Raw genomic sequence first — 22,231 nt, forward strand, 5'->3', positions numbered from 1 at the left:
GTCCATGTCGTAGGCGCAAGTTAAATATCAATTCCTTCTTGTTTCCGACTTGCCGGCACGTCGATGGCTGATGTGGGCATAGCGCGTTATCTAAAGGGGGAGGAGGGGAGGGGTTCAAACGCTATGCTATTGCAACAAGTTTGAACGGCATGCTCGGCCGGAGCCCCATCGGTCAATAGCAGGGACACACTTGAGGCTGGAAGCCAGCAGTTTCCATGCCTCTATAAGACTACAGCAAGTATTAAAAAGTATCAATTCCTTGGTCCAAAGTCTTGGTAACATGAACAACAATCGTATTAAAGATTCTGAAATGCACGCAGCTGTACTGGTCCTTCATGTCACCCAATGCAGTTGATGCCATCGTATCACGTCAGTGAGAAAGGAATAAACTTGGTTTTCACCTCTTCAACTAATGATACAAACAACCGATTCCTGGTCCAAAATCATTCCAACTGCATATACTGGCGATGTAAGCATTATTGTGCACAGGAAAGTCGTTCAAAAGGTGATTGGATAGTTCAGCGGACAAAGTCGAGCGCTCTAGAGCAACAATCAAGGATGCACAGGGCAAGAGCACTCGGCGGGCTTCAACGCCGCGCTCGTGATAAATACTCACAATTGATACTGTTAGAATCATCGTGGCTTGGACACTGCAATAAAGTCACTTTGTTCGCGATCGATCTGCTCCATCTAGATGGTGTTTGAATATCTTGTACCAATCCTGTCATTTGTCTGGAGGCTTGGGTACCGGTATCCATCACATGTGCCAGTCAAGCAGAGCCTGATTGCAAGAACTTTTACATGCCGCTCTCCTGAAATTTACTCCATGTTCATATTTTGATAATTACTCCTTGGTTGATAATTGGTGCGTTTGCACAATCTGTGAAGGAGTCCATCAAACCTCATGGATGATTGACCGAAAGCCAACATTAGACAGCTATTATTATCGCAACAAGAGGCATTTAGTGGCAGAAAGTCAATCCAGATTGACTGGGGAGCCTTCAATCAGGTTGAAATCAGACTGTTCATGTTTATTTTGCTATTGGCGTCTATTCATTGGCAACAAACTTGACTGGCGTTTTTGTGTATATGTCACGGGTCTGACTCAATACAAGCGACCTAGCCATCGGGATTGGTCAACAGTCGTCAAACGTGCAAATTAGATGCAAGGTAATATCTACATATCAAATTTTCTGGTAGAATTGAGTAATTGGTGGTTTTCGTGTTTAAGAAGTGGCATGGCCGAGGCCAGCGCTTTCTTCCCCATGATCATTGTGAGTGGCATTCCCACCTCGAAGTCGGACCTACATGGTCAAAAGGCGCAACCGTAACTCGCCGCCAAAATCTATCAAACTGCACAAATTTCCTTGAATCAATATTTTCGGGTATTCTAGGGAGTATATTTCTGTTGCAAAGTTGGCCAGTTTGTTATGAATGCGACAGTGACGGGGATCGGCGTATTTGAGTGAAATCATTGCAATATATTATTAATTCTAGATCCACGCTGACAACTACAAGACTATTGGAATTACGAATTGGCATAGACATGCTTACAGGTTAGTCTTCAGTGGAATCTCTGGACTTTCAATGATGCTTGCAAGTAAAATTCGGGGTGTTTATGACGGCAGTCGGGTAGTTGGGATTGAGTGATACGCCACTTGGCTGATCGTGAAAGTGAGGTGCACCTCACCTCGCTCCATGCTCAACCCAGCCCTCACTCCGACATGACTTGCCGTTTGTCTATATCTGGGAAGATCCGCCTTGAGTCCGCAGTCCCGCTGGATTCTTTGAAAATCATCTCGAGTTTAGCTGGCTACTATCAAGATATCTCTCTAGAAGGATTATCCAGTGGTCCATCTGCCTGTATCAGTCCCTCCCCACGCTTGACGCTCCACCTAAAACACTACATGGCCGTTATTTCATCACCAGAACTCCGAGATGGCCGAATGCCGCCCAAAGCACAACAGGTGCGGCATTGCAGTCATGCACACTGGCTGCTCAAAATGGGATTTTTTTTTTAATGTCCCCTCGAAGGATATCTCTGCAATATCAAAAACACGATCCCGTTTATATCTAGTTCTCGTTGAGATGACTCTGCTCTAGCCAGAGACTGCAGAGTCTGAATCACGATCAACTCATCCGAAACATCAACCTGGTTGAGAATGTCATGTGATATGCCTCGAGGATACGTCTTGTCTCCTGGCTAGTCATCCTCTCCCAAGAGCATTATGGTCCACGTAGAGATTGATAGCAGAAAACATAATGATCACGATTTTGATAGTTGTAGACTGCTGGTCAGACCCTTGCCTATCTAGCCTAGGCGATATTCGAGGAAGTCAAAAAAAGAGGCAGACGTCGTCAGCCCGATTGGATCGGCCTATCAATGTCGGGCAAAATAAATCAATGGGAGGAGGTTTCTTGTTCTCAGGAAGGCAACACCCCAATACCTCCTACTCATCCATCCCCCCCAGCCTCGGAACTGATTGGCGCAGCGCAAGACGGTGATTAGCTCTAAAGACACGCCGGTCGTCCACTTTCACTTTTCGATTAATTGATTTCGCCATCATCCATCATCTCACGCTCTCCTCGCCTTTTTCCTCTCGCCCTCTCCCTCCCCCCCTTCGCTGCTCACATCGAGGGTTATCTCACTCACAAACCCCCCCCCCAGAAGAGGACACTTGGGACAACCCCGTGTGTTTTTTTCACTCTCACCCGCCAACAATCAATCGACTGATGACTTGAAAGTGACAACAATTGTCTTTGCATCTGTTTCTCCCCCGACAATCCGTCAACCATCAGAACAAACGCCAATCAAGACTGCGATTGTGGAGTGTTTGATTCTTTTCAACACTTTGATCCATCACATCAATAATTTCTTCCTCTTCTGCACAGCTCATCTATTTTTTTCTCGACTTGTTCATTCTTTCTGCATTGTCTCTGGAGTTTTCTCTCTCTCCTCCTGCACTTCGACATCAATCCAGATCCATTCTCACAGGGTTCCCGGCAGCCTCACTTGCTGTTCGCTGTTTCGGCCTGCCAAGACTGGACTGATTATTCGAACAATTGGAACAAGCACTTGTGTGTTGCAACAACAATCCCGGTTCAATCAATTCAGTCCAACCCAACTAAAACTACCTAATAAGGGAAGAACCACAACGACAACGCGCTCAAACTTTCCGCCCTCATCAAATTCCACAATTCCCATCATCCATCGCCCACCCACCATCAACCCACCCAAGCCTCAAACACCAAATCCGCTCGGTCATCCCACAACAGACGGACTCTGCATCGACCATTTTAACAACGCGTGCATTCACTGCTTGTATCCATCTCTCTCCATCTCACATACACGACCCATATCATACACAAGCCACCTACCTACATACCTCTGCCCGCATTTTGACTACTCGGCTTGTTCTCTACTCTTTCGCTCGCGCCACTCTATTTGCGAGTCAGACATTTTTCGAAGAGTGATAGTCGAGGAAGAGCTGAGCTGAGCTGAGCTGAGCTAAGCTATCCTGTCCTGTCCTGACCAGCTCGACTTGAGGGTTTTCCTCTTTTGGAACAGTAGAAAAAGTCACGATTCGACAAACAGCACACCGTATTTACCGATGGTGATATTGTGTTTCTCGACGTTCAGTCCAGCAGTCCCACACCGAGCACGAGCTCTACCAAACAGAAGCGAGAGCGAGTGAGTGAGTGAGCGAGCCAGCCGACTGTCTTGACCACACAGAGTTCATCCCACTCTTTCTCTCACTCCCTCCCGTCCTGCAACATACCCTGTCGGCTTTTAGCCCCCCTCCAATACGTTCCGTGCCGACTACCTACTACTACGACCGACTACTACTCCTTACAGTACTCTGTACTAAAAAAGCACGGCCAAGACCAGGGCCAAGCGAGCACAAGCAAAGCAGAGAAGCGCGTTTGTGTGAGCGGCCAACCCTTTTTCCCCCTTCCCTCCTCCCAACGGATACGCAGGAAATCTAGGTACAGTACTGGATACAGGTAGACTGGACCACCCCTACCACTTTTACTCGGGGTACCTTGACCTCTCTCTGGCCACTTTGATACCCACTTACACCCGAAAAAAAACCAACAACACACCTACCATCTACTACCATCTACCTACCTAACCTACTTCCGGGAACCACAACACAGACTCCCGGCGCGTCGGTTCTCACCCACCTCTTGGTCATTTTTCGTCCAAGAAACCCACGCCCATTGTTCTCGTCAGCCATTGCGTGCGTGCACTGTCGCGATTTGACAATCGCCTCATCCGCCTCGCGATTTCTTTGAATAGAACATGGCTGCACTCCTTATTTCCCCGGCGCGCGCTCTGTCGTCGGAGGAGCCAAGCACCGACGTGGCCGACACCTTTTCCCACGTCGCGTCTCTGAGTTCCACACCACCCACTACCGTTGGCGATGGCATGAGCATCACTTCAGAAACATCAAAGCAGGAAATCACTGTCGAGTCTACACAAATCGATATTGTCGTCTCAACCCACAATCATGTCGCGACTATATCTGCCCCCACTTCCGACCAAATCCTGGCGCCTCAAGTAGAGCTCAATGTCGAAGCGACCGCCGCGCTTCTCGAGAACGATGTGCCGGCTACGCCCAGCACTGATGCACCACCCATGCTTGACACTTCGACCCCAGAATCATCGCGACCTCGAAGACAAAGACATAGTCTGCCCGTGTACAACTTGGCAAAGCTCAGCGGTACTGCTGTGCACGGAAAGAGACGCGCCAATGGCGATATAGTCAATGAGAAGAAGCGCCGCACCATCTCCGGCCCTTTGCCCGTCGATCCCCAGCAGGAACAGGACGAGTCGCCCGCCCACCCTGATGTCGAGGCACTCACCAAGGAGGCACCCAGCAAAAAGGCGCCCAAGAAAGAAGTCAGCGCATCGCCAATGGTAAAAAGTGCAAAGAATTCGAAAAAGCGCGCTCTGTCCCCAGAGCCTAGGCGCGCCACGCGTTCGACTGGCTTGCAGGCCGAGACGCTGGCCACCAAGCTTTCCACCCTTGGCAAGCGCGGTAAGAAGAATTTCGTGCAGAATCTTAGCAAGATGTCGCGCGAAATGCGCAGACTGCAAGATACCAATGAATTCTCGGGAATCGATGTAAAGCCCGTCCTCTACACGACTTGGGCTAAGGGCAAGTTCGTTAACCCGGACGCTGAGCCCCCGGCCAAGAAGCAGAAGAAGGCTGCCCAGCCTGTAAAGGATGATATCCCAGAGGAGCTGGCCGCGGTTCCCGAGATTCCTGCACCGCAGCGCAAGATCAAGAAGTGGATGACACATGGTCTATACTCTGGCCAGGACGGCCCACTCGACTACTCGAGACACCTGACTCCTAATGAGAAGAAGGCCCTGGTAGATCTGCCCGAGCTCATCCCAAGCCAAACGGTGAACACGGCCCTACCGATGCCGATATTCAATGGCCTCAGACAGTTAATTCAAGGACGCGACTACAAACTACCTTTTGATATCTGCAACCCTCTGCCATCCGGACAACCCAAGCCTGCTTCTTGGAAACTAATGACCAGGAGTAAGTTGAGTCCTTTGCCTCGCGGTGGCCAATGCTAACCAATTCGATAGACCGCTTCATTGGAGAAGCTGGGCCGCTCTGGAAGAAGTCTCCTCACTTCAAGGACTACCAGTCCAAGTGTGTCTGTACTGCCGAAGACGGATGTGCCGAGTCCTGCCAGAATCGTATCATGCTTTACGAGTGCGATAACACCAACTGTAACGCTGGTGCGGCGACCTGTCAGAACCGTGCCTTTGCCAGATTGCAGGATCGCATCAAGGCCGGTGGCAAATACCGTGTCGGTGTCGAAGTCGTCAAGACCGAGGATCGTGGCTTTGGCATCCGTGCCAACCGCTGCTTCGAGCCTGGCCAGATCATCATGGAGTATACCGGTGAAATCATCACTGAAGAAGAATGCGAGCGTCGCATGGAGGAAAAGTACAAGGACAACGAGGTGCGTAAACCTTTTTACTAGATAACCCTCCTGGTCATGGACACCTTGCTAACAGGCTACAGTGTTATTATCTGATGTCCTTTGACCAAAACATGATCATTGATGCCACAAGAGGTAGCATTGCTCGCTTTGTGAATCACTCTTGCCAGCCCAACTCGCGCATGATTAAGTGGATCGTGTCAGGCCAGCCACGCATGGCGCTTTTTGCCGGCGATCGACCCATCATGACTGGCGAAGAATTAACTTATGACTACAACTTTGACCCCTTCTCCGCTAAGAACGTGCAGAAGTGTCTCTGTGGAGCTCCCAACTGTCGAGGTGTATTGGGTCCCAAACCAAAAGAGGTCAAACCGCCCAAGGCGCCAAAAGAAGAGCTCAAAAAGGCTGTCAAGAAGGGATTGAAGGCCGGCAAGCGCAAGCTACAGGAGCTTCTAGGTGACAATGCGGATGGGGAAGCCGGCGCTGCCAAGAAGCGCAAGATCAAGACTGCTACTGGCGTCAAAGCTAAGGGCTCCAAGGCGACTCCAGCAAAGGCGAGTCCAAAGGTTGCTCGCGCAAAGCTCCTCAAGAAGAGCGTATCCAAAGTCTCGGTAAAATCACCTCAGTCGGGCAAGAAAGTGGCCTCAGTCAAGCGCATGTCTTCTATAGTTAAGACCTATACCAAGAGCAAGGCTGCAGGAAAGCTCTCTGCAACGCCAAAAAAGGCCACAGGAAAGAAGACGACCACCCCGAAAGGGACAGCCGCCCTCAAGAAGTCGCCAGCACGAAAATCGGCTGGGACGATTGTCGCTGCTGGTGCCGGCAACAAGAAATCCAGCTCAGCAGCCAAGAAAAGCACAGTTGCCAAGGCCGACACCCCGAAGCGAGGTGTTGGCAGACCTCGCAAGCAACCGGGGGCATCTGTCTCTCCACGCAAAGGAGTAGACATTGCAAGAAAAGCCGTTGGCATTCGGCTCGTCCAATCGCCGTCAAAGGCGGCCCAGGGGGAGCACCGCACGGCCATTGCCGAGGAGACGGCCGAAGCCGCTTAACTTTGTATAAAAATGACCATGACCAAACGTAATGCATGAATACTCAGCCAAAGACTTTCGGAATATCATGATTGTGGACCCTTTCTGGTGCTGAGTTAGAATCTAGTTGAAAGACAGAGCCGGAGAGGTAAGAAGGGGCGGCAAGTCGATAATGATTGCAACGGCCCATAATGGAGCGGGATATGGGTGGAGATGACATTCGTGGAATACAGACATGCGCGTGAACGTGGTGTCTGTGGTGGCTCTCAACAGCTAGCAAAACCACGTTTACTCACGCGGATTGCATTGACAGACTCGAGTCGACGATGAGCCATATCGTGCGGGCAAGATTGGTGACTACCAATTATCGACCATGGCAATTACTGTACACTATTTGGACGGGGTCATCGGCATTAGGAGGCGTCCAAGGCGTTGGGCGCTTTATACTCTAGTATTGTTTTTTTTCTTTCTTATTATACCGGCTATCAGCATGGCAAGAGAAGCCCTTTATTTACTCTTTTATTTGGACCTCTGGGGGTAAGCTCTGTACTTGATTCAAGCATACTTCCATGGTCATGGGGACACACACACAAAGAGAGAGAAATACACGAGTGGCGCACTATTACAATACTTTTCAATATCTTGATAAACTTGCTTGTGGTGTGATTGACTGGCTGAAAATGCTAATACAAGCCTTGTTAAAAACGTGGACAGAAACAATAATGTTTAGACAACATATGCTCAGACTGGTTGCTCATTACTTGATTCTTCCGGGCAAGGCAGAAGCCAAGGGCAATCAATGATCAGTACAGGTGCTTGGACACGGACAAAATGTGCCATAAGTCGGGAGCTTGGGCTCATCTGGTTGTATCCATTTCCATCTCGTCTATCTAATTAGTGTCCTTCCCACTAATAGATCCTTGCGCGAGAATGGCCCATATAGATTGCAGTTAAAAAGATCACACACAAAAATCTCATCACGATACAAGACATGATTATTCGTAGAATAGCTCTCTATCGCCCTCCACGAAAGACTATCTGAAAGGATATTCATGCCAATATCATCTCACAGTGCCGCGTCCTCTCCCCTCAAAGCACACCAAAACGCCAAAGGGCCAGCGGCGACGTCGCGGCGGCATGCAATGCTAACATGAAAATGATACATCAAAGCCATCTTCCCCCCAGCGGTCAATTGTGGCTGCAGACATCAACATGAGATACTATCAGGTCTAATCATGCAGCCATAACGGGAGTGGTCTCTCCATCGACGGGCGTCGCGGTGCCCGTGCCAGACGGGTCATGTACGATGTTGCCATCCGCATCAGTCATGACAACGCCACCATTGGCTGCTGCGTTCTCCATTGCAAATAATCGAGCAGCCCGCCCTTCCTTCTTGCGAGGCTGAGGAGCTATGATGACGTAGTCAGCAGCTGTCGGCGATGTCATAAATTGGTGGTGGGCAAGCTTACCTCTGCCGTTTTCTTGTACATAAAAGCGTCTGAGGAGAGAAACGGCCTCATCACGCAAGAATCCTCCCTCGGCGGGGTATCCCGGCTCAACGTTGCCTCCATCACCATCATCCTCGTCACGAGGCATCATGGCTGCTCTGCCACGTTGTGCGGCTGCGCGCTCAATCTCCTGCGGGCCAAAGCCATTCTGGTACGGTTTGTCGCTGCTGGCCTTGACGACAGGCTTTGAGTTGATGTGAATGCGGAAAACACCGCCTGTGCCACCGAATTTGTCATTGACGGCTCCAAAATACACCTTCTTGATACGAAGCTGTCGTAGTAGCGAGGCGCACATGACGCATGGCTCAACTGTCACGTAGAGAATGCACTCTGAGATGATAGAACGATCAACCTTGGGGGAAGGATGAAGCTTCTGCCCATAGGGATAGATATGGCCGTCAGCCGGATCGACATCCCCCCACAAAGCGTCATCATGATCCGCGACGTCCTTGACGTCGGCATCTGATTGATGAGACAGAAGTGCAGACAGGGCCATGAACTCGGCATGGCGTGTGCCATTGCGCGTGATGTTGGTGGCATTCATGCCCTTTGCGATAATGCGATTCTTGTAAACCAATACACATCCGACGGGGGTCTCATTGATAGATAAAGCTGCGTCACCCTGTTTATTGGTTAGTTGAAGTTCGTCGGAAGATCATGACGATGACAAAAATAGTCGTGGGAAGAAGGCATTGGTATTATCCCAGACTTGACAGGCTTCGAAGGATAGTGCAGGAAAGACCCCAAATGTTCTAGTCATCTCGTTGTTGAGGCCGACTTACCATAGCCAAAGCTTCTCTCATAAAGTTGAGATGGATAGCACGTTCTCTCTTACCCTCCTCGGTATCTGGCTCGATCAAGCCAGGGAGCACCTGACTAGGGGGCGTCACCAAAGGAGCAAGCGGCTTGAGTGCAATCAGAGGTTGACCCGGATTGGCATTGGCGGCAACGATAGGCACACCAGCTGCCTCGACGGCTGCCGTGTCCTTGGTGAGTTCCTTTTCGGGTCCAGGTGTGTTGTCGTCAATGGCAAGACGGCCGATGGCGGCAGTGGCTTTCTTGACCTGGGCATCAAGAGGTGCGGTGCTGTCCGTTCTGGCTGCAGTTGGATCATCATTACGTACAGAGTCGGAGGTTTGTGCGCCGATCTGGCTGTGGCTACCCGCTCCCAGCTTCTCAAACTTGCGCTCTGTTGGTGTGACATTGGTTTCGACAGGCGTCTGAGATCCGGCAGCAGTCAATGTTCCCAGGGCGGAATCAGTACGGTTGTTGGAAATGCTCGAAGTGGTAGATGAGGATGGCTGGACAGAAATACCACTTGACGGCCTTGCCCCGTTCAGCTTTTGAATGTCGGACTGCGGAGGACGGCCCCTGGTGTCCACGGTGTTGACCTGGCCAGACGTGCCGAGAGGGACCTTGGTGGGTTCAGCAAGAGAAGACGACGTTGTAGTGGCGGTTTGGTTCAGTGATTTGCCAGGGCCCATGTTCTCCTTGTCTCGTTGCTGAGCATCAGATGTGTTGGCAATGGTGCCGGCAGGCTGGGCGCCGCCATTGGCCTTGATGCCGGAGCGTTTGTTACTGCGCTTGGCCATTTCTTCATCCAATTGCTCTTCTTGCCGTTGGTGTGGTTCCTGGTGCTGTTTTCCTGATTGTGCGTCTCCCTTTTCGAGATCCGGTGGGTTGCTCAGGTGGGATGGAGGAGCAGCAGTAGCAAGTGATGGATTGGTAGCGTTTGCAGACGAGGACTGCGTTGCTTGGCGATCAGTGCCAGGTGATGTTGTTTCCGGTGCAGGCTCAAGTGCAGCAGCAGGCGTCGACTCTTCACTGCCGACAGCTGGTTGCTGTTGATCAGGCAAAGTTTTGTTGTTTTTGTTGTTTTTCCTGTTGCTCCAAAAGATAATGTGAAAGAGGCGGGTGAACACTTTCCTGAAAGTAGCAAACAGCACCTGCCAAAGGCTCAAGACGTAACCTGAGATCTTGTGACCCGCCATTTTCCCTCAAACAATCCCCTCTCGTTCCTGCCCAATAATAAATGCAATTAAATATAAAAACAAAGAGAATAAATGAGCTTTAAAAAAAAAAGCAACAGAGACAAGAAGCAGAAAAACGTTTGGGAACAATAATTCCAAAAAAGTCCAGCCAATCAACTGAGAAGATCTTCCCTATTGTGGGTTGGCCGTTTATACAATATCGATGAATGTAAAATTCCAGACCACCAATTGATTTACCCTCCCCAATCTTCACTCAACCGATAATCATCTATGACCCAATGAGTAGAGAGAAGAGAGGCAAGCAGTAACCACTGTAACTCTAATATAGAGTGACATGAATAGTATACCAAGTTTCAAAGGTCCCAGAAAAGCGCTGGAATATGTGCAAAACTCCTCGGGTTGTCGAAACCGTAAAATAAAAGTCCAGTATGCAGCACTGTTCTTCACTGCTGCTGCCGGGCGGGCGTGGGACAAGGTCGCAAGAGACGATTGCAATGATTGGTCCCTCCCTCTCAGACTCTAATGCAGAGTGCCCGTAGTAGACAGCTCAATCGTCGGGAAAAGGCAGTATCCCAAGAAGCCAAAATACACAGCCCAAAGCAAAAGCTACTGTGCGCCTGATTTTCTTCTTGTCTGTAAGAGAATGTAAAATTGGATGGATGGGCATGTAATTGTAAGGTTGTCCGTTGTTATTGGTCAGTTGCGGCTCAGAAATTTTTCGCCTTGTCAAGCCACCAACGGAAGAAAAAGTCCACCCCCCACTCAAGGCCAAAACCGCATTGCAAAATTGGCCCCTGTCAATTCCCCCCCCCCCCAGATCTGCAACAGACTAACGCTAGAGGCAGAGATATGCATATATTCAAACACTGTGTCTACACTCCCCTGATACAGTTTCATCGGGAGTCACCAGGATGCCACCAGATACTCAATATAGTACTGTTCATGGGGGCAAAGGGTATTGACCAAGAGTCAAAGAATGGACCCATCGTTCTTATTGCACGATTTGAACAAAACAGCCAACATTATTTATGCACGGTTGAGAGTCGCATTGATCTATAGGAAGTCGGTATCCACACTTATAGAAGAAACCAACCAGCTAAGCCAACTCGTCAACCAGCAAAAGCACTCCTCCATCTTTCTCTTTTGTATATCATCTAATACGTCTTCAGAAGTCTGAGACCTATGGGTATCAAATCAAGGAAACAATAACACGCTATGCTAACAAGCAAATACAGGAAACATCGAGCAGTCTCATGTTCTCTTATACCAGTACCAATCTCGCAACTCCAAGGTTGCTGTTGATGAGGTGTCTGGTCGCATGTGCTCTGCTCGGAGCGTTGTTCCTTCCAGAGCTCTTGGCGAGCCAAGACTGGGTTTCTTGGATCTTGGACTTGGCATTGTTGGCAGCATTGCCAGACAACTGCCCAGCAAGGCAAAGATTGCGTGTAAACAGGCCCAAATGGACCCCACAGGAGATGGAGTATTGCTGCAAGCTTGAGACTGCAGCAAAGGACAGCACGACAAGTATCATACTGACAAGGGATGGACTGTATCCAACAGCAAGCGGCGACAGTGAGAACGCTAAGGAAAGTGCGAAGAAACTTGAGATCAGAGCAACGGCAGAAGTCTCCTGTACACCTTGTACAGAAAATGTAGCATTGTCCGCTAGCTTCGACACCTTTGGTAGCATTGTGGCTGTTGACTGGAGGCCATTGACTGGGGATGGCCCAGACGAGTTTTGCATGGCGGCAAGTCCAGCGGGTGTCCCGGCAGTGCCAGACTTCGTCGCGCTGATGTTGCTCGATGCAGAAGCCACAGCGGCTCTGATCTTGCTTGAGGCAACAGCCACGACCTGACTTTGAAGTTCGCGGCCACGGGATAGAGCAATATGGCTTTGGACTGCAGAAAGATCTTGTCCAAGAACTCTCTCGTTGGCAACGTTGGCAACGATGCCAGAAGTATCCTGTTGCGCACGCCTGCTACTAGCAATGGTGCCAGAAATATCCTGTTGCGCACGCCTGCTACTAGCAATGATTTGAGTTCCAAAGACAAGGTCCTCGTCATTGGCGGTGCTAGTCCTGGCACTTGGCGACACGGCACTGTCTGTCCGGTCGGAAGCAAGTCCCTTGCGTAGTCTTTGGTGCACAGGTCTCGTGAGTTGGTGTCCAATTCCTGAGCCTGACGAGGTGCGGGGCGACAGAGAACTGGCAGTCAGTCCTGCAGCAGCCACTGCACTGTCGGAAACATCAGCCGTCCTCAATGTTGAGGCCCGTTGGCGGTCCTGTTTTTCATTTAGCTTGACTTTCAATAAATTATGTCCGGCGCAGCTTACCGTCACAAGCAGCTGTTCGGTCTGCGCTGAGGTGGCTAGTGGATGTCGTGATGAGTTGGCTTCAATGCCGTTCGCAAGCACAGATGCCGCATGAACCATGTCTCCAGCAAGTCTTGTCGAATGAACTCCTGGTCGTGGAGGTAGTCTCAGGAGAGTGTCACTTGGCGAGACGGTGCCACCAGGAACCCGCGACTCAATGGGGTGAGGCGAAGCTCGAGTGTTCCAGCTCAGGTCAGAGACTTGTTGGCCTGATTGTCGGAAGCCCTGATCTCGATCGTGGCCTGGATCATAGTATGTCTGATCAGACGATTGAGTAAGCCCGTCGCGTGCAAGGACACTCTGGACGTCGCCTAGCGTAGATGCATTGCGGCGGTCGACGACGCGAGGACTAAATTGCTGCGAAGATATGTTGACGCCGCCACGAGATGTCGACTGAACGCCTGGAATGGAGCTAGTCGATCTTTGGTCTCCGATGTACTCCTCGGGGCTTCGTGAAGCCGAAAGCTCGGTTGACATGGCCGGGTCCTCATCCAGACAAGAAGAGCCTGGCGAGTATAGGGCAAAGTCGACGTAGTTGTTGCCAGCCTCGACATTGGCGTCTTGAAGGTATGGGAGCGTTGGCTTTTGGTAGCTGCTGCCCAAGCCAAGCAGGTCAGTAGCAACAATTTCGGTGCCACCAACCATATCGGAGGCGTGCGCCGGTGTTACTGGCTGGCTCTGGCCTGGGGTGAGAATCTGGCTTGATGAGGCCGATGCGGAGCCCTCAGTAGTCATCGGTGAGTAGTAGCTTGTCGTGTCGAAGAAGAAGTCGTAGTCCTGAGGAACGTCGGTGATCTCGTCGTTGAAAGTGATGAATTGATCCCAGTCGTTGACTGTCGACTCAGCCGCAGCTGTCAAGTCAGCGTCAAAGGAGAGAGACTCGGCCATCATGGGGTCCAGGGTGGAATCAAAGGTAATCTCGGCTTGAGCTGCTGGAGACAATTGCTTCTTCTTTGGTGGTGGAGCGGCCTTCTTCACCTTCTTGCTGGACACTCTGGGTTCGGGAGATGCAGCGATAGAAGAACCGCGCTTCTTGTGGCTGGGATCACAGCGCGTCTTCTTTCTCTTGCACGAGTCGCAGGCCTTGATGATTCTCATGAGATGTGCGTGGTCCCGCTGCTCCTTGGTCTTGCAACCACGAGAGGCTGCATTGGTAACATCGACGCCCTCCTTGGTCATGATCTTCATTCCAGGAATGTGAGAGAAATCGCCGGTCTGTGTCCGTGACGAGGAAGGGGCAGCCTTCTTTGCGGATGTCCGGGCCTTCTTGGGGGAGGCGGCGGCGAAAGGCCAGTCCATGGTGGTCTCGTTCCACATATTTTGGCTCTGGACGGGAGAGGTGTTGAAGCTGGAGGCGTATCCAGAATCCTGCATGGTGCTAGCGGGAGAGGCGGTGCTGGAACCGGCGGCAGGGTAGACAAGGAAGAACTTGTACATCTCGCCAGTGACCATTGAGTGCTCGCAGAACTCCAAGGAGACGGTGGTGCGCTTGTCCTGGATGGAGGCTGTTCCAGGGACATAGGCGTCGATCATCTCATCGAGCTGCTGAGAACCCATCTCAGGGAAGAACTGCAGCAGAGCGCCAGGAGCGGGTTGGTGGACGGAGAAACCCATCAAAGATTGGGAATAGCTGTTTTGAGACATGGCCATAGAGGTTGTGGTGCTCTTGGCTTGGGCAGGGGAATACACTTTGACGGATAAAAAGTGTATCGACTAACTTGCCGAGTTGTGCACCAATTCACTGAAGGGGTGCAAGGAACTGCAAATGACGAGCAGAAATGTTGGTTCCGCCAATTTGACTTGCAGTTAAGTTGTGATGAGATGGCAAGTAGTAGTATTGGTATAAGCGATTAATGGTGGATAAGATGAATCCCTGTCAGGTGTTTTCTTCTTCTATCCAAGATCTAGTTTCGCTAAATTTATTGTCGTCTTCGTCTTCTTAGTGCTGCTACTACACGTAGAATGGCAGGCAGAGAGATGAGATGAAGAAGAGTAAAATTGTGCGGTCAGTAAAGTCGATGGTTTGAAAGCTGACACTTTTGGTTTTTTTTTCCTTCCTTTTCCGAATGGGGACAATGGTCGTCGAGGGGCACTGCACGGCACGTTTGCAAAAGGGGAGGACTTTGTTTGCAATCCGGGGGCGGGTGCCTGGCTCGAGATGCGTCTGGATGATGCCCTTTCGGTATCTCGAGGAATGAAATTGAGAGACTGGCTCGTCCTTGTTGGCTGCTAGAGAGAATGTGGAGGGAAGAAGGAGGAAAGGAAGGAGAAAGAAGTCTTCTGCTTGTCCGGGGGAGTCACTGGACTATTTCACTCCCGGGTGGTGGCCTGGAAGTTCGGTTCGCAAAGCCTCTCTCAATCATCGGATTCGCAGCAGGGCGGAGCGTGGGGAGTGAAGGAGGAATGAGACATTCGGCGAACAGAAATGGGTTTAGCCTGGGCTGAGCCCCCAGCCAATCCTAGCTAAGCTCTAGCACCTTTGCTGCGGGCCTGGATCCAATTCAACCAGGCCTCTGCTACGCGCCCCATACGCCCATGGCCGGCCGCACTAACACCAAACCGTACCGGGAACTTTTGTCATCTCGGCCAGCGTCGTCCATATGCAAAGACGGCATGGATGCCTCAGGCCATAATCCGGCGAGCGTATCATTGGTCAATCTTTACCTTGATGTATTGACTTTTGCTGAGATGAGTCAACCTCGGAAACCCCACATGTCATCAATTGAATTGTCACCCCCGAGTCTCTGTTTTTTCTGTGAGACGAAAGCAGCTATGCATGTCCATGTACCAAGTAGACCGTATCGTCATATGGTACGTAGCATCTAGACCAAGGAGAATAGCAACTTTCTCGGTCGCTGACCTTTTCTTGAAGGGCGGGGGACTATCCGTGGCTTTATATCTCCCCTTCTTTTGAACTAACAGGATATGAATTGGGATGGCCGCCGGCATGATTCATATTCAATCAATCGTGCCTGAGGTCGCTAGCGATTTAAAAAGAGTTCCATGCAACAATGTCTTGTCACGACCTACCAATTTCACACTACTACCTAAACATTCCACCAACCCGTAGCTATACTCTTTTTTATACCTTGTCGCATTATTCTGGCGATCGATACCAATCTAAGCGACTTGTTACTGGTGTGCTAATGAGAAGACTGGGGAAAGCGGGTATTGGTCCCGGAAAGGCCAGAAGCAGAAACTCCAGTGGCTATACGTGTTTTTCTCTTGGTTGCTCACATTCGATGGCACAATTGTATCATTGTTGCCCGGGTTCCGTTTATCATCAGCGTTTTTGACGCCGCACTTTCTTTTTGTATGATGGGAGGCAACCTAAGAATTTAGCCCGTCTACTGGAATAATTATACATATATACTCGTACCAAGTAACTCCAAGCGCATTTGAGAAACCATGAAATCCTTTTCGAGTAGATATAGTCAAAATCGAAAGTGTGGGTATCAAATGTACAATAGCCGACAGCCCACTCATAGGCACCATTGATTGCCATCGACAGGGGAAAAAAAAAAAAAAGAAGAGGAGTATTAAAGAATATAGGAACTCCATCCATTTCCACATGCAAGCAAGCACATTGCATCTCCGGCTTCGTGACGCAGCGCCTAGATTTCAGCCAAAAGGCGATCTTGCATCATACGAGAACACACTCTCCGACTCCACAGACTGCGTAAGGGTAGCGGTAGTGGCCGAAGTGGTTCCATATAAGCATCTCCGCCACGATCTCCCATAACAACTTTCTGAACACTGTTTCGGAGAATTCCATCCAAAAGCGAGCGTCCCACATATAGTACATTCACACCAGTACTCTGGACCTTGAAACACAAAATGTTCAGCTACAAAGTGTGCCTCCAACTCCTGCAGTGGCCCGGTCCACGAGCAAGCGTCTTCTGGCGGGCAAAAGTCGAGGCCTGAGCTCTTGTATTCACATTTCCACCTCGAAGGGAAAGCAGGTATTTCACTGCCAACCGGAACGGGGGTTTGGAGAGATACGATCTGAGATGGTGGCCCGGAGCTGGGAAGACCAGGGCTATACGACTGGTCGAAGGTTGTAGTGTACGTGCTCCTGATGTTATTGTTGCTAAAACTGACGTTGTCGACACTGAAGCTGCTAATGTAATTGTAGAGATCTGCCTGTCGGTTGTGCGGTTGAGCAGGAAGCCCGTTGAGATCATTCGCTATGTCTTCCTCTGCTGGAAAATTAGGTGTTGGAGCTCGACTGTTCTCCAGGCCAAAGAGATCCGTCGCGGCTGGGCTGAGCTTTTGGGGCTCTGTTTGCGTGGCGCTTCGATGCGCTTGATAAGCTTCTTCAAGCTTGGAAAGATCGTAATGATCGCACTGTAGATTACCAGCGTTAGATAAGACTATGTACGGGTCCCATATGATTGGAAACTACCTACGACAACTTTCTTTTGCTTGCAGCGATCGCAGACTAATCCCAATTTCCTCTTTATTGCCGTCTTATACCTCTTTTCAGCACCCAAAGGGCCGGCTCTCCGTCCTCGGGGGCGTCTTTTTGTCGTTGGGGACACTTCTATTACTGGGATATTGCATTCTTGCGGTTCTGTCATTGAGGCGGGTGATAGGCTGCTGGCACTGATTTGACTGTCATTTGTGATACTTCTTGCCATAGGCGGTGCCAATGTATCGGGCGGACACAGGAAATCTTCAGCGATGACATGCTGCTGAAGATGGCGCTGTTTCTGGTGGCGCTCTTCATCATCTCGGATTGAATTATAGATGCTCTGGTTCTTAGGTGATGCTTCCACCGGGATCTTTTCGACGGTCCCTTGGCTGTTGGCCCTCGGGCGTCGTGTTTGAAGCGGTAGGTCAAGAGGCATTGCGACAGGATCACGTAGCCAGCTGAGTCAGGGAATCAATCCTCACAGCCTTGTCTTAAAATCAAGAAAAGAATATATTTGAGAGAGACAAGATGAAAAACCTAGGCCGTAGCCCGGGGACCCTAGACAATTCGGTATATTGAAATCGAGTGACGAGCAAATGGGGATGGGTCGAGCGTGTAGAAGGATGTGACGTGAATGTGAAAGAAACCAACAAGAAATGGATGCCTGGGAGACTGAGGATAATATGAGAGTAGGTCGCGAGGCTCGAGGCTTTGAGGCTGACCCTAAGGCAGAATAGGTGACCCTGCCCTCATCCGTTGCCTTATTTGTTGGTTCGCCCGCCACATGCGGCCCCCACCATCTATTGGCGGCCGTTGGACCTTTGCGTCGTTCGCCCATTGGTGTATTGCCGAGTCATAACTGCAGTGTGGACCTGGAAATGTCCATTTTGCTGCTCATTTGCGTTTTGCGACATTTGCAAAATCGCATTGGTCGTAGAAAAGCTTCAGGCTTGCGGCAGGTTCGGTTTTCACACTGAATTTGACAAATGCATCCGGTAAGCAAAAAGGTGGATAGAATGACCAGGCTGTATACCACTGTACGTGCAAGGTATGTAGGTACCCAGGTCAGCTCAGCACGCTGCTTGCGCGAATGAGGGGCAGGCAAATCTGGTCCCTTTATTCCTGTCTGCATTTGAGAGAAGAGCCGAGATGCTGCTTCGACGGCAAATGTATCCCATGCGCATTACACAACCATGTGGAGTCCAGCCCGGCACCTCTATTTTGCTTTGTAGAATCAGCCCATAAGGCGACGATCTTTTCGGTCCCCTCTTCCTTTGAACCCTTCATGCATCGTCCTAAATTCAGGGCCAACAGCTAGGACTTTGTCCGGGCCTGCTGTGGCAAATGCAGGTTACTCGTAAGACTTGTGTAACTGAATCGCTTTTTGTGTCTGTAACATATTTTTATTCTGCCATAAGCAGAATGACGTCTCAATTCAGCATATTACTCAGGCCGCCTGTACTCAAATAGATCGTGGGCTTCTCTACTCCAAGGTCCACTGTTGTCCTTGGCAGCCCTATCGCCAGCTCCATTTTCTGTCGTGAACGCAGATGGCTGAAAGTCTTCGGAAAACAGGCCGATCACTTCTCTACTGCGTATACTATTCCTCAATTTAGCAAGGCGCGGGGGTGGTGCGTTCTGCGGGCGCCTGCTGATGATTTCATCAAAGTCACCAGCGCGCAAATGGGTTGCACCAATCCTTTGCTGGTTTGAGAATGGAAGTCCTCTGAAAGATTCTTGGACGATGATCTGCTCGCGGCCTTGAGAAATCTCGCCGTGTGTCGCTTTTTCGGCTAGTTCTTTCTCTGGTAAAGGTTGTATGGCACTCTGGTCTCTGCTATTTTTGCACCTTGTAGAGGACATGGCATCCGAGTTGTATGATGCTGTGTCAGCCTGACGGGCCCTACCATTTGAACCGGTTCCTGCGGGTGCCCTTGCTGACTGTTGGGGACTCTCAGAAGAAATGCTGAGCTCTACCAACTCGCCATGATCTATCGAATCTGGAGCAGTGACGGCAGGTGTTTGTCCGTAGGTCTTTTCTTCGTGTCGCGTCGGTGCAGATTTCGGCTCTCTATTGATTGACGCTGTTTGGTCTGTCCCAGTTGATGAATTGACGCTGGGCTCACTAGTTGTCCTTGAGAGCGCGTCATGGTCCGAGTCTGTCTCAGCTCGTGGCCGTTTGGATGTCCGATGGCTTTTTGTGCTACTCTTCTCGGAAAGGAACAACAATCCCCGTTTCTTACTAGGTGCCATGCGCAATTCAATCCGAGGCTCGCGTGCTGTTGCTGGCTGCTCCTTTGGCATAATCTCTGGCGGAGCCGGCTTCTCAACATGCTCCCTTAGTATCATATCCGTCGCAACTAGCTTCTCAATTCGTTTTGCCAGCAGTCTCTTAGGCTCTTTAGCCAGATTTTCTCGGTGAGAGGGTTTTGGGCGACGCTGATTGTCGATGTCGGTTGTCAAGTCTACAACATCCGAAGTGATGACATTGGTTTGATTGACTTGTTTTTGGGTTCGAGGCTTCACCTTGTTCTCTGCTTGGACTGCAGATTGGGCTCTTGGGATATTAACCGTGGTGGCGCGTCTTTCAGCAAGCGGAGCGTTGTCATTTCCCTGATTCCTAGGTTGCGGCAACACTGCAGAACCTTCATCTTGGTCCCTGTCCTGATTGCTCACATTCGATGATAATACCTCCGGTTGCTCGGGCGGTTGTAATTGTATTGATCGAGGGCGATTGCGAGAAGGAGCGCTACTCATAGGCCGGCCAGATAAGGTCAGCGTGGCCCCAAAAAGACTTGTGGCATAGCCACTCTTCCTTGTAGGTGATGCCTCTCTTCTCCTAAGTCTTGCAGGCTCTGGGGTCTCATTTTGTCCCTGTTGTAGTAATTGCAGAGACTTCGACTTTTGTTTCTGTTCATAAGGTGAATCCGAGGGGACCAAGGCGCGTCCGTGGTGCCCACTTGGGGTCCCAAGAACACTCAATAGAGGCGTATGTCTAAGTTGGAAATGATCTTTGCCGGTCTGGGGCGAAACTTGCGCCGTACCGGGTCTGGGAGAGCGTGCAGCAGCAGCAGACTGTCGCTGGATTTTCTCCTGAACCCTTTTGTCGATCAGCTCAGAGAGATCCTGTCTATGACTTGATACACATTCTGCTGTTTGGACGAGGACGGCCCCTCGCTCTAGCTGAAATTCTTCACCGTCGCCAAATTCATAGTCCTCTCGCCAGTGGGAGTCACCAAGGAAGTTCCCGCGATCGTCGTACACCATGATACGCTTATTGAAGGCGTGAAACTTCAGACGGCCATCTTGCCATCTCTTTTGCTTCCGCTTGATATCCCGCGTAAAGAGACAAACGTGCTCAAACACAACGCTCGAGGAAGGCTCCTGAGCCGACGGCGATGCAGCTGCGTTGTGCATTGTGTAAGAAGCAATCGACAAAGTAATTGCTGCTCGGCGAGTTCAGACAAATCTAGCCAAAGTCAGAGAAGGCATTATTCCACTGCCACTAGGTTCTCCCTGAACTTACCTTTGCTCAGCTGTGGAGATGAAGCAGGTTTATCGTGTTGGCCGCAATCCGCAGGCGGCAATGAGAAGGTTGAGGCTTCGCTCAGTAGAATCAGTCATCCCGTATTCATGCTCATGGGTGCATAACCGAAGAATCCAGCATTGCGTCTCCTTGCATCTGTCCCTGGACAAGTTCTCGTAAATTTGAGGTCGTCATGCCGCGACGAATCTCAAGCTAGCCTCAAGTTTTTGGCAATTGAGACGCGTCGATTTGGCACGGGGCATTCAAGCGGTTGAGTGGCCATTAAATTTCAGGCAGGCGCGTCTGGAGCGCGCGAGCACGTGTTGTTTCCAGTTGGGTTAGGCAAGTCCAAAGGTGCCTGGCGGGGTTCTAATGGTTGCCCAATTCAAAGAAGTACACTGAGGTGGTGGGGAGGGACAGCAACCAGCCCTCCAGTGCTGCCAGACCAAGACATATATCATGGTGCTTGCGAATTGCGCCTGGAAATATTGTTTGCGAGCAGCAGTATAATGATTCTAAGTTATACAGTAGAGTTTTCACGCCTAGAAAAGGTATCAAGCATAACTACGAAGTTACTGCACTATTGTGGTCATATATCATGTGATAGTACCTATAAGCCAGAGGTCAATGCAATGTTCTCGATGATGGCCCCGACGCACTAAAACCCAAGTTTGACGCCTTATGCTCTAATCACAAACAGGTTAGCGATCGATTGCCCTATAGTAAGAGCCGGATCTGGCCGATTGATCCCGGTGTTTCATGATAGTCGTCTTTTACGTGTAAGCTGTCAAACACCTACCTAGCAGGTAGTATCTCAGCTTTAGATGGCCTGATCCACCGATGGATCTGAAGGAAGAATTCCAGAAATCTTTTCAGTCTCCGCCAATCTGTCTCCCTGGTCGGTGCCTCGAACTTCTTTTTTTGTGGCGACAGCTCGACATCACAAATGGCTGGCTGTGCCGTGCTGTGCCTTGTGTGCCTGGACGCTCGTACGATTTGATTCGACCATCCGTTGATCCCTTTGGCGGGATGTCGGAATAGCAAAACCTACCAGTGGCACGGAAGGATTTACGCTTGGGATAAACCGTCAAACGGTCGCTCCCTCACACACGAGCTTTGGCGGACGCATTGTGACACGGTAGCACTGGCGGAACTTGGGCTCCTGACGGGCAGAAACCGTGACATTGTCCTTCACCTAGCTCGGGACAGTTTGCCGGGCGGTCCAATTGTCGTTCAATGTCCATCTCATCTCAACCTCTAGCAATGGCCTCCACGACCACGCAGCTGTGGCTTACACAAATGTAGGTATTGTCTGCAAGAGTAAGGGCCAGAGCTATATATCGCGTAATAGTTGCTTGTGAGGATCATGTCTGATATACGTGACTCTTTTGCTCTGAAGTACCTGCCCAGGTCAGCGTATTTC

General features: G+C 50.3%; 5 protein-coding genes across 5 annotated transcripts; 1 reads left to right on the forward strand and 4 right to left on the reverse strand.

Moving 5' to 3' along the window:
- Nucleotides 1–4,303: 4,303 nt before the first annotated feature.
- Nucleotides 4,304–7,019, forward strand: PFICI_02813 (uncharacterized protein; the record flags this gene model as incomplete). Its single annotated transcript, XM_007831394.1, has 3 exons — nt 4,304–5,555; nt 5,606–5,988; nt 6,051–7,019. 3 exons carry the CDS (start codon nt 4,304–4,306, stop codon nt 7,017–7,019), a joined length of 2,604 nt encoding a protein of 867 aa, XP_007829585.1.
- A 1,212-nt stretch (nt 7,020–8,231) lies between these two features.
- PFICI_02814 (uncharacterized protein) lies at nt 8,232–10,497 on the reverse strand (the record flags this gene model as incomplete). Its single annotated transcript, XM_007831395.1, has 3 exons — nt 8,232–8,407; nt 8,468–9,128; nt 9,289–10,497. 3 exons carry the CDS (start codon nt 10,495–10,497, stop codon nt 8,232–8,234), a joined length of 2,046 nt encoding a protein of 681 aa, XP_007829586.1.
- A 1,261-nt stretch (nt 10,498–11,758) lies between these two features.
- Nucleotides 11,759–14,518, reverse strand: PFICI_02815 (uncharacterized protein; the record flags this gene model as incomplete). The annotated part of the gene is made up of 2 exons (XM_007831396.1): nt 11,759–12,778; nt 12,830–14,518. 2 exons carry the CDS (start codon nt 14,516–14,518, stop codon nt 11,759–11,761), a joined length of 2,709 nt encoding a protein of 902 aa, XP_007829587.1.
- A 1,971-nt stretch (nt 14,519–16,489) lies between these two features.
- On the reverse strand, nt 16,490–17,718 carry PFICI_02816 (uncharacterized protein; the record flags this gene model as incomplete). The annotated part of the gene is made up of 2 exons (XM_007831397.1): nt 16,490–17,215; nt 17,278–17,718. 2 exons carry the CDS (start codon nt 17,716–17,718, stop codon nt 16,490–16,492), a joined length of 1,167 nt encoding a protein of 388 aa, XP_007829588.1.
- Nucleotides 17,719–18,725: 1,007 nt separating this feature from the next.
- Nucleotides 18,726–20,699, reverse strand: PFICI_02817 (uncharacterized protein; the record flags this gene model as incomplete). The annotated part of the gene is made up of 1 exon (XM_007831398.1): nt 18,726–20,699. One exon carries the CDS (start codon nt 20,697–20,699, stop codon nt 18,726–18,728), a length of 1,974 nt encoding a protein of 657 aa, XP_007829589.1.
- Nucleotides 20,700–22,231: the final 1,532 nt, after the last annotated feature.

This window comes from Pestalotiopsis fici (genome assembly GCF_000516985.1).
Source record: "Pestalotiopsis fici W106-1 unplaced genomic scaffold PFICI_Scf_2, whole genome shotgun sequence".
Classification (NCBI taxonomy): Eukaryota; Fungi; Ascomycota; class Sordariomycetes; order Amphisphaeriales; family Sporocadaceae; genus Pestalotiopsis; species Pestalotiopsis fici.